At 32.7% G+C, this 12,630-nt stretch overlaps 1 protein-coding gene across 1 annotated transcript; it reads right to left on the bottom strand.

Annotated features, from left to right (window-relative positions):
* Positions 1–8,457: 8,457 nt before the first annotated feature.
* Positions 8,458–11,105, bottom strand: LOC104212982 (polygalacturonase At1g48100-like). The gene is made up of 6 exons (XM_009762358.2): positions 10,322–11,105; positions 10,067–10,234; positions 9,932–9,976; positions 9,645–9,852; positions 9,385–9,466; positions 8,458–9,105 (listed from the first exon to the last, which is right to left on the bottom strand). Exons 1-6 carry the CDS (start codon positions 10,703–10,705, stop codon positions 8,598–8,600), a joined length of 1,395 nt encoding a protein of 464 aa, XP_009760660.1. The 5' UTR covers positions 10,706–11,105; the 3' UTR covers positions 8,458–8,597.
* Positions 11,106–12,630: the final 1,525 nt, after the last annotated feature.

Genomic DNA, 12,630 nt, shown 5'->3' with positions numbered 1-12,630 from the left:
TCTTCGTGGTTGTTCTTTGGGCGATCAATCTCTTGCATTTAGAGATGTTTCATGCTAATGCGTGAGCAAACTTGCAATCTCCTTTTCAAAGTACTGGTATCGATAGAAAGTTGGCCTTCAATTTATCTTCTTGTACATAGTGTGTTTCTGTTCTTGTAACATTCAATCATTCTTGTGGCTGATGACAGTAAAAAAATTGGGGCTGAAACCCAGAATGGATTCACATTGCCAAAGTAATGCTGACTTGATTGGTGGCGCCGTCTTATAAACTAAATGTTAAATTCCTTAAAATGATGGTTCTAATAGCATTAGAAATCTGAAAAAAATAAATAAAAGGATTCTTACATTTGATAACTGCAAATATCCCATTAGATTGGTTGATGGCATAACAAAATGGGATCGAGAAACTGCATGTCCTCGGGTATCCCTCCCCCCCCCCCCCATTTAGGAGGATCTATAGTGTTTCCATGCTTCCCCTCCAGCGTGATTTGAACCCGGATCTGTAGTGTTTTCACACTTCCCCTCCAGCGTGACTCGAACCCAGGACCTAACGGTCGTGAGTGGAAGTATTTTTACTAACCGAGCAAGCATCACAAGCCTCAGGTATCCAAGAACAAATATGAGGAATAAAGAACCAAGGAAAAATTACCATCATACAGTGTTTGCATCAAACTTAAAAGCTACAAATTAAGTGAGACCACATGTTAATAGACCATGGGTAGGTATTAAATCCTTATGTAAATCACACATTTCATGTGTTTATTGGTTTGATTCAAACATTGGGTGTGGGTAAACTTTTTCTGGGGCTAAAATCTTTTAGATAAGTTGTGAAATATCAGTTGAATGGTGGAAGGATGGAAGCACCAAGTCTCTTTTGAACTGAAGAATATCCTAATCATCGTACTCTATGATTGCGAAAAGATAATCAACTATAATGCTTTTAATCTAAATAATCCCTAATTTTTGACACATACTTATAAGCACATGACCTTCAAAAATAACATACTCAGTGTGGTTCCACGAGTGGGATCTGGAGAGGCTAGTGTATACTTAGACCTTACCTTGTGAAGATAGATAAGCTATTTCTGATAGACCCTCAGGCCTCGGCTCAAAAAACACATGTAAAGAGAAGAATGACCCTAAAAAAAAGAGATGGCAAATTAACAAAGGGACTTTTCCAGTTGAGTTTCGCAAATTAACTTCGGAGATGCATTGTGTTAAGTGAGACGTTTTAGAAGACTTTCTCTCAATACTCAAGTCAAAGTTGTTCGTAAAGTTGCTGACATATGATATCAAAGTTGTTCGTAAAGTTGCTGACATATGATAAGAGGTCATGGGTTCAAACCATGAAAACAGTCTCTTGTAAAATGTAGGGTAAAACTCCGTATAATATATCCTTGTGGTCCGGTTCTTTCCCGACCCCTGCGCATAACCGGAGCTTAATGCACTGGACTGCCTTTTAGTCGGGTCAAATTTGACAAGTTTCTAAAGGTGATAAATCTAGTTGATTTGGGAGAAGAAGTAGGTTCCATTGTGCACCGGCCACAAACTTTTTGTGAGCACGCCCCTACATCAACTCTTTATTAAAGTTAAAAGTGGGTACATTTTTTAACTTGTGCTTGTAATTTAAATGCAGTATATGTCGTGTTTGAGAAGTTGGAAAGGGATAATAAAGTACAATAGCCGCAGCCCCACAGCCGCCGCCTTCCTCCATTTAATTTGCTATGTTTGGGACCTCTCAATTTTCCATTTATAATGCCATTGCCACTATTCCCACATTGAATACTCTAATCATTCCATGTTATTTAATTCTCAATGTTAAGAAGTTTTAAGTTATACAATTAGTACTATTTAATAGGTTACAATAAGTTACTAGTCGCCAAAATGTTTTAACTTATATATGTATATCTACTCAAAACCTTCGGCCGCCCCACGATCAATCAAATCGCCTGAATATACGGTTTGAATATATCTTGGGATCGAAATAAGCATGCAGGAGCTAACAATGAAACTTGGTGAACGATAAATCAGACGAGAAATAAAAATATACTAAACTTGGCATATGGTTTGGTCAATCAACCTACATTAATCTATTATAAAAAAAAAAAACTTATGGAGAGAATAAAATTTTCCCCTAAAAAATTATCTAAAAGACTACATTGAGTATATTTTTGTTGTTGTGAGAAAAATCTTTTTTTCCTCGTTCAAGAAAGAAAGTCCTAATAGATTAAAAATTCAGGACAAAATCCTAACAAAAAAACTCATACTTTATCTTTTACACAGATGATGTAGTAATTGGCGCCGTTTCCTTTACTTTTCTTCCCTTGTTGAGTAAGAATGAGAGCGTGCTGCACAAAAACACTACAAAGGGGTCCAAGGAAAGACTTAAATGAGAGCTAGACTTGCTCAATTATTACCCTTACATCTGTTTATGGTTGAAATACATCATTACATACAACAACAACAACATATCCACTAAAATTTTACTAGTGGGGTCTGAGGAGGGTAGGATGTACGTAAACCTTACCCCTACCCCGGAAGGGTAGAGAGGTTATTTTCGGGAGACCCTCGGCTCAACAGGAGATATAATAATCTCAAAAAGACACGAAAGGAGAGATATGTAACAACAAAAAAAATAAAAAAAGTGATAATAATATCTTAAAATAGACCAAATAGGTGAAAGGGAGTGCAATAATAAAATCATATGCAAAATAACAAAATAGTGTGAACATAACATATACTGCTAGTAGACCTAGGCATAACTCTATCAGACTACCCTGTACAAAGAGGGAAAAACTGTGAACTACCCCTAGCCTACAACCCTAATGCTCGACCTCATCATATCATACTATATTATATTATATACTATATTATAAATGTAAAGAACTTGAGTCAAAGTTAAATGACTATATAAAGCTGAATGGTTATTTTGCCCTTCAATTGAACATTACTTCTATAATATTGATATACAAAATTGTAAAACTATTTCATAATAAATACGACACTATCAAGAATATTAAAAATAATTGAATTAACCTCTTCTGCTACCTATCATTGTTAGACGTTTAACTTATAACATGGATTAGAACAACATGTTAAGTGAATCTAAATTATAGTGCAAATAAAGAGACATTAATATAATTATCTCATTATGTTCTTGGCCGCAAAATGATTTCAAGTGTCCCTTTAACTTGTGGAAGTATGTCCTCAAAATGGATTTCTTATGATGAATATTATGATTCGAGTTTTGAAAATAGTAGTGAGTTTTAATTTATTTGAATACTTTAGTATGCATTTATTATTAAATATGCTCATTTTAGTTCAACAAATATTGGGCATGTTATGATGCTCTACAAAATAGTTCATATTCATTTTGACGTTTTCTATCAATTAATTTAAAAATCACTACTCAAAAATTTAAAATTTTATATGTACTTTTAAATTCATTGTTTTAGCATGTAATTTTGCTATTACTTCTTCCATTGTCAAGTTAGCCCAACAAGATCAGTATTCATCATTTTGCATGCTGTTAGCTAAGTTTTATTTGATAACTCAAACATATATTTTTAATGTGAATTTTAAATGTTATGTACTTATTGATAAAGAGTACACTCGCAACGCGCGTACCCAAAAATTAGTAGAACTTAAACTAATTAATTATAACATTGGATTAACAATAGGAAAAAAGACAACAACAACAACAACAACAACAACAACAACAACAACGACCCAGTATAATCCCACTAGTGGGGTCTGGGGAGGGTAGTATGTACACAGACCTTACCTCTACCCTGAAGGGTAGAGAGGCTGTTTCCAGGAGACCCTTAGCTCAAGAAGACGACAAGAGACGATATATTAGTACTATCAATAGAATCATAATAAAATAACAGCAATATAAAAAAAACACGAAATAGATGGAAAGTACAACAATAACCAGTAGGTGAAGACCTGCATCAGTAGAAACCACTAATATCCTAAGACTAAAACTTAACTGGCAAGTCTCACTCTGATGCGCCGAAGAAATATTCACAACTACCTCCTAACCTACAACCTTAATGCTCGATCTCCACAATTCTCTGTCAAGGGCCATGTCCTCAGTAATCCTAAGTCTTGTCATGTCCTGCCTGATCACCTCTCCCCAATATTTCTTGGGCCGTTCTATACCTCTCCTCGTGCCCACCACAGCTAGTTATACAAACAGTAGGATGCTCCAAAGTTCAAAATCGAATTACCAAAATGTCCATAAAAAGTTGAGTGACCATTTTATACTTCATCTGCTCTTGTAATAAACAAAATTAGCCTTGAAATGTTATGTACTTTAACACCTGATAGAAAACCAATTTATTCCTTCATAAATGGGTACATTACCAAGCTTCTTTTTGGGAATTCCAAAACTGAAGGTTTGAAGAGTTGTAATTGATAAATAATAAAAACTAAATAAATTCCTTCTTAAATGGGTACCAAGAAAAAGTTAACCAATCTTCTCTTTTTCTAAACTTAAACTGAAGGATTTGAAGAGTTGCCATTGACAAAATAATATACTTGCAAATTCATTGACAAAATACAAACGACTCTAGCTGGTCATTATATTCTTCTATTAACCCTATTCATTCTAATTGGATTACTCTCTATAATGGATTTGTGGTACAAACTGTCAAGATATTGTTATTCATGTTTATATTGATAGGAACTATGGGATTCATCTATATGCTTGTGATATACTGGTATTCATCGTTTTAGGAGATTTTATTCTTTACAACAAGCTGGTTGGTCCATAAAGACTGAATAACAATGAATATATCATAATTTTATTAGTAACATCTAATTAATTAGTCTGTCTTTGCATGTTTAATATATCATTCCGTTTTAGAGGAGCATATGATATATGTCTCTATGTGCTAGTGCTCTAGCTACTTTTTTCTGGATAAGTGCACATGTTGGCACTTGGCAAAGGTTCATCCCATTGTTTAGTGTACAAAAATTGTTATGTGTTTCAGTTAATATGTTTCTTTAATTTTATTTTTTTTATTATTCTTAATATATTTACTTTTTAACTAGCTAGTCTCCTACTTATATCCAATAAATCATGGCGCGATTTCTTTAACTTTTTTAAACTCAAACATTACATTTTGAAGATATTTATGTAATATTTAAAAAGTTTTATATTCATTAATATTGGAGTGCGTGCTCAGAAACTATTATCACCAAAAAAGACCAGTGTGTTTTACTCTTATATCCACTCAAAATCTTCTCATGTGGGTGAAACGAAAAGCATTGTGCAGCCTCTGCTCGTAACTAAAAAGAATCACTAGTATTTGGCCCAAATAGAAAAGCAGTTGTGCGTCTTTTACTCAAAGAATTTCTACTACTAGGGACTTCTCCACTTAACCTACAATTACCTACGTGCACGCTAACCTACCTAAACGTAAAGGGGATTACCAAGCCTATTTTTGTAGAACATTTGACATTCTCTTTTGGATATAACTTATACTGTAGTATACAATTTTTACACTATAGCTCTAATTCAACATGTTGCAGTAGGTAACGTATTTATTTTTTATGTGACCTGATCGATGCATAGAAGTTAAACTCTTATTTTTTGGTACACATGGTATGTCTTTAACCTACCAGAGGCCATACGCACATGTTAAGTTGAGGGGTCACCGGCACCCGAAAACTTCAGCAAAACTCCATATATGCTTACTTACAAATGTCTTAAAAAATATAATCAAATATTATCAGACTCCAATTCACTCAACTTTCTCAAATTATCTCCTAAAGTTACTTTTCTTTCGTTTGTAACAACAAAGTCACTGAACTATGCCTATTGCACTCAGAAGATCACTCAACTAGATTTTTCAAATTTTGGATTGTCAAATACCTATTTTACCCTCTAAATTATAAATATTTATCTTCCTTTCTTTTTTTAACTTTTCAATATTATGATTTTTCCTTTTTAATTTATATTCTAGACTTACCTATAGAATAAATAAATATTATTTATAAATTAAAAAAATAAAAAGTATTTAAGCATCTATAATCTATAATGCTGGAATAACAAAATAATGAGCATAGAAAAATTAATTAGAATAATTTGCTCGTAATAATAATTTTAGTATTAACAACAAAAATTTAAAAATTTATTTACACAATTCAGAATGAAAGAAAATAAAGGTTGTAAAATATATATTCCATGCATGTAATATAAAAATAATTATTTAAATAAAAATATTTTTATAATATACATATATATTCTTGAAAATTATGCTCAATTTTATTATATATATTCCATGCACGATTTAACATAGTATATTTTACCCTATACATATAGTCCCCCTACTTTCCGGTGACATAACTTTGTGTCGTCGGAAAGTTGATAGAAACATAATAATATAATTGAGCGTAATTTTCAAGAATATATAATGTATATTATAAAAATATATTTATTTAAATAATTATTTTTGTATTACGCGCATGGAATATATATTTTACAACCTTTATTTTCTTTCATTCTAAATTGTGTAAATAAATTTTTGAAGTTTTGTTATTAATACTAAAATTATTATTACTAACAAATTATTCTAATTAACTTTTTTTTACTAAGCTCGTTATTTTGTTATTCCAGCATTATACATGCTTAAATACTTTTTATTTTTTTAATTTATAAATAATATTTATTTATTCTATAGTTAAGTCCATAATATAAATTAAAAAGGGAAAATCATAATATTAAAAAGTTTTAAAAAAAATAAAAAGAAGATAAATACTTATAATTTAGAGGGCAAAATAGGTATTTGGCAATCTAAAATTTGAAAAATCTAGACGAGCGACCTTCTGAGTGCAATAGGCATAGTTCAGTGACTTTGTTGTTACAAACGAAAGTAAAGTGACTTTAGGAGATAATTTGGGATAGTTGAGTGACCATTTGAGTAATGGACTCCCCATATCAATCATTACGAACAGTGGTAAATTTATAGTGAGTGTCATGGTACCCGCGACCGCCAAAACCTGGATCCGCATCTGCTAAGCCAAGAGCCATGGAGCAAAATAGGAAAAGTTCTATTTAGAATTATTCATATTACATTACATTTCGTTACTTTCTAAAAAACTTTTTGGCATGTAGCGAATGACAGGTGTGCGGTTTAGTTACTTCTTAAATCATTAAATGGTTAAAAGTGACAAAGTTCTTGATTCCTTTCTATTGCTCATTTCTTAGACATCCCAACATGGTCTAAACTCTGAATTTTGGTTTCTTTTACTTTCGCCAAGCTACAGATCAGATAAACTATTCATTTGCAGAAAAAATATACAGTATCAATTTCATGAGTCAAATGAAAATAGCAGCAGACGAAACACTCTAGTTTAAGAACTCGAGAGGCATAATTTACTTATTGTTAACTTAGATACAATGATAGTGCAAATTTAAAAAAAATATATTAACATGTACTTTAACCCATTGTAAAAAATAACCTGTCTAATTTTTCAAGTTATTAAATTTATTTTTTATACTGTTAGTGTATAGACGTAATTAATACTTAATAAGCCTATAAAATAATGCTGATACATATGAGGAGTCTTTTACTCCCTCCGGTCCACAGTAAGTGACCAATTTGCCTTGGGCACCCCCATTAAAAAATACTAAATTCTAGATAAAAGTAGTTAGTATGACTAAGCTACCCTTAATTAAATATTGCAGCATAGTTAATATGAGTAGTAAAAGACTTTTTACGGATACGTACATGATGGTAATTTTGGAAAAACAAATTGAATTGTTTCTTGGTTATATAAATAAACACTTATTTTGGACCAAAATAAAAAGACAAATTGATCACTTATTGTGAACAGGGAGTAATAATCTACGGTTACTCTTACCCGAAGTTGTTCTAGAGTCACTTCTATATTTCTGTTGAGAGTTTTGCCGGAAATCATTTTGTCACATGTTGTTACTTATAAATTGGTCTTACTAATCATTAAATTACCTATTGACTGAAATTACCATTATTAGATAACTGAATAGTTACTTGGGTAGCATATTGACAGTGAAACAGTAATATAACATCGACCACATAAAGTTGCTTTTGGATCTCATCTTAAAAAATAATATAAAGTACTGGCAAAGACCAAGATAATTTTATTTAGATTCTTGTACATGTGTTTGTGCATGCAAAAAGCTACTAGAAAAGAGTTTAACTACTGAAAACTAACAATATAAGAAAAGAATTACATTGTCATAGCACCTAAAGATAATTATCGATAACCATCAGAATTTGTAATTATACGAGAAATAAGATAAATTACCTACTACTATTGGTTAGAATTTACTGATAATCAAAAATTCCTTACACTATCAGCATATATAATGAGTAAAATCCAAAAGGAAAAGAAGATATTCTAAAACTGACAAAGCATTACCATGGTTTAAAAGATATTTATATCATTAACAAAGGGATACATGCTTACACTTCAGTTTTACTCCCTCTGCAACAATATTAGTAGAACTAAAACTTTAATACATACTTTGATTATCATACTAGTATCTTTTTCTATGCAACCATAATACATCTTTTACAACTTAATTTCTATACTTAGCAAATTTATCAACACTGATCAACATCATTACTTGGCAATGACTGAGGTTTGCCTTCCAACAAGCAAAAAACTGGCGGAATAGTAAGACTCCTAAGATCTCCATAAGCATTCCAACAATATGGTTCTATAATTTTCTGTCCTTGAGCTGGATATAATTCCACATCTACAAAAGTCAAATTTGTGCATGGGACACTATCACTACAAGCCAAACGCATTGGTGGACTTCTCACATCATAAGTTCCTTTTATGTTTGAATAAATCACATCAGAAATGTACACTGCTGAAGTTTGATTTGCACAGCTCTTGTTATTGTTGTTGCAGTAGTATTGATCTAATATTATCGGATTTCGGACATTTTCCATTTTAATGTTGTTGAAAGTAACCTTTGATACTGCTCCAAATCCACCTTGCCATGTCTTGATCCTAACACCATTGTCTGAATGCTTAATAGTTGAATCTGTAACTGTAATGTTCGATACACATGCCCGCGAATTGCGAATACCTAGGCTGCCAATGCTGAAAATTATGCAAAGACAGAGTCTTTATTTTCAAGATTTTGGGAAAAAGAGAAAGAGGAAAGACATGTTGTTATGGGCTTAAAAGTGTTGTTCTTTCTACTTTAGTACAGTATATATTTCCTTTTTTTTTTGTATAGTGGTAGGGCATACCACTTTCACTCTGGCAGTTTTGTTAGTTAATATGACATTTTTAAGGTTATATATGTGGTGCAAACTTGCTTGTTACTTTTTACATAAAAAGATAATGATACTCAGAGTTGCAGAGAATTGAATATACCTTATTCCATGACTAGGACCACAGGTCATGTTCCTTATATCAACATTGAAACAACCAGCTCCAATTGAAATACAGTCATCACCTACAAGATATAAGGCAAGTGCTTAGAAAGAGAACAAGAAGAACCATAAGAGAAAAAGAATGAGTTAAAAAAGAAAAGGTCGCCCGGTGCACGAAGTATCTGTGTTTACGCAGGGTCGGGGAAGGGTGGCACTCAAGGGGTGTGGGGTAGGAAATTGTCCAGGAATTTAAGACTTTACCATTGTAGATAATTGAATTTTGTATAGTGACATCATTGGTATTCTCTATGTGAATTCCATCAGTATTGGGGCTCAGAGATGGTGCTTTTATGTAAAGTGAATCAATGTGAACATCATGGCAACTGTCAAATCTGAAATGGAAAAATGGACTGTTCTTGATTTTAAGTCCTTGAACTGTCAAATTTGAGCTCATGAAAAACCTTATAGCCTGTACAAAATAAACATTCAGTTAATGTATAATACAAAATAAACATTCAGTGAACAAAATGGTGTGTTTTTGAACTTACCACTGGGCTGTCACAAGGACCAGCTACAGTTTTTCCATTTATTCCCTGTTGCATTGAAGTTATTTACATTAGAAAGGAAGTTAATTTGCTCAGTGGAAAAATTTATAATTGGAAAAATGGGGTAAAGAAAATTACTTTGTGAGGTTTGCAAGGAAGATTCCACCATTTTTCACCTTTGCCATCTATAAGTCCACCACCTTGCATTGACATTCCATCAATTCTGTAAAAGACTAACCATTGTCTTTTACTGACACCTTTTGGCCATGAATCAGGTCCATCTGGTGGCATTATGGTTCCTTCAATCTACACCATCAGATTAATTAGTCACTTTACTAACTATCAAAGAATGTTAAAAGTACCCGAAAAAATTGAAATATGTTGTCACATTACCTGAAAAACAAGTCCACTTTTACAAGGACCAGTGAAGATTGTGGATTGAATCATGAAGGAATAGTGATAGGGAACTAATACAATGGCTGAATCAACTTGACAAGCAGCATCCCAAGCCATTTTAAACGCTTGTGTATCGTCGGTCACACCATCTCCAACAGCACCATAAGATAACACATTGAAAATGGCTGCAGAATCATTTGAATTCTTGCCATTGTTAGTTTCTGGTGCACCCTCAGGTGCAGGGGAAGGTGGCAATGAAATTTGTGACAATGCACGAAAACGGGGCACGTTCGGGTAGTCATAAAGCCTACCATGAACTGAACAAACAAAGGAAAGCAGGATAAAATGAAAAATCAAGAAGAAAATCTTAGTAAAGTCCATAATTTGTGTCTAGTTCTTAGGATGTTAATTGAAAGAAAGAATTTATAGAACCAAAAAAAGGAAGTGAAGGAAAACAATTTGGCTACTTGTTTTAGTAGACCCCTGGCTAATACTAAGTCCTATGAGAATAATGTCAGTTTCACTAGGCTTAAAAGATCATGCATTAAATCAAAGATGCCATACTCAAAAGTTCATGAGTAGGTTTTTCTTGTCATTATCAGTAGGTAAAAAAAAGCTAAAGACTAGGTTTTTCAGAAGGTGAAGGATATAAGGGAAGGCACCCACGTTCTTGGAAGTCAAAAAAAGAACAAAAATGAAGTTGTATTATGTGACCACCACCAAAAAAAGAGCACTTGTAAACAAGTTGAAAGACTATGCAAGTAGTTCAGTTTGCTGCTGTTGATAATGAGTATGGTATTTACAAGTTCTCAAAGTGAATATCCCTTTTATACTAAGTGATTCTTAGTGGAAGAAGGGTTCTTTTGCATGGTCGGCATTATTTTAATCATATCAAAACCGACCAATTCCATTTGCATAATGGTTTTTCTGGTTGAGGAAAAATGGAGGATATCCCTTGGACAAGAAGTGTTTTAACTCCCATATAATGCCGCAACAACAACAAATGCAGTGTAATTTCACAAGTGGGATTTGAGGAAGGTAGTGTATACGCAGATCTTACCCCTATTCCATGAGTGAGATTTGAGGAAGGTAGTGTATATACAGATCTTACCCCTACCTTGAGAAGTTAGAGAGGTTATTTCTGCTAGAGCTTCGTATATTTAACATGTTGACAGTATCAAGAATGTACACTATTTGGTCACCTAAAAGATAACTACACCGTAACATACATAAGAAATGGAATTACTAACTTTGCTATAAAAAAGACAAGTTAACTACCACTCTCTCCGTTTCAATTTAAATGACACAATTTAGTTATTAGTCCCTTCCAAAAAGAATTACACATTTCTATATTTTCAACTTTGAACTTTTCATTTTACCCACTTTACCATTAATGAGAAGCTTTTATTGCCATGCAAATATCATGTCTCCACAAAGCTTTTGTTCAACATGTTTCAAAAGTTTTCTATTTTTTTTTTCCCTTAAACTTTGTGTCAAAATCAAACTAACTCATCTAAATTGAAACAGATGAAGTATTACTTACAAGATAGTACTAATAGTTTTTACGCTGTCGGTATATATAAGTTAAATCCGAACAAGAAAAGATAAGGGGTACTGGGAGCCGGTGTTGGGGGTGGGTAGGTATCATATAATCATAATAGTGAAAATCTAAAGAACCCCACGTTTTCTTCCCATTACTTCCCACTTTCTTTGGTCCCAAAACTGGTGAGATTGCCCAATAGGTAATTCTTCTTTCAGTTATTCTGATGGAACCTGCTATAGTTTAATGTATGGTTATAAATCTTCCTCAGATAATGCTTCTTTTAGTTTTCAGTTAGGAGCACTATAGAAATTTGGATCACAATTTTTAGTGGTCATATAGCAAAAGGATTGCATTGGTGGGTAAATTTTCAAATTTTTCTGCTTGATTACAAAAAAGTTAAGTCTTAGACTGCATTTCTGCAGAAGGCTATTTCCACAGCTTGAACCCATGACCTCCTGGTCACATGACGTACGCTAAGACTCCTTGATTACACTAACCGAAAAATGACTAATGACTTATCTATCAGAAGTTTCATATATAGTGTTATCTTTTGATCAGCCCCTTGTTAATTTTTCTAAGAAATTAATCTCTCGAAGCTTGACTCAAGGAAAAAAAAAACTAATCTTATAATTGAAAATAATCTTTCACCTAGTCAAAAACTTCCTTACAGAGTTTCACTAAAGAAATTCCTTTAGTTTTTGTTCATTCTTTTAGGACCAGGGATTTAGGGCGTCTAACAAAATATAGTTCCACTAGGAGTAGA

The sequence above is a fragment of the Nicotiana sylvestris genome, chromosome 1, assembly GCF_000393655.2.
Source record: "Nicotiana sylvestris chromosome 1, ASM39365v2, whole genome shotgun sequence".
In the NCBI taxonomy this organism is placed as follows: domain Eukaryota; kingdom Viridiplantae; phylum Streptophyta; class Magnoliopsida; order Solanales; family Solanaceae; genus Nicotiana; species Nicotiana sylvestris.
Note: the sequence above shows the minus strand (reverse complement) of the source record. Positions and strands in the feature narration are given on the sequence as shown.

Coding starts and splice junctions, on each gene's coding strand:
- LOC104212982 (XM_009762358.2), bottom strand. CDS start 10,705: ATGGACTTTACTAAGATTTTCTTCTTGATTTTTCATTTTATCCTGCTT. Junction 9,853..9,931: donor GTCCTTGTGACAGCCCAGTG/GTAAGTTCAAAA, acceptor TATTTTGTACAG/GCTATAAGGTTTTTCATGAG. Junction 9,467..9,644: donor AAATTCAATTATCTACAATG/GTAAAGTCTTAA, acceptor TATATCTTGTAG/GTGATGACTGTATTTCAATT.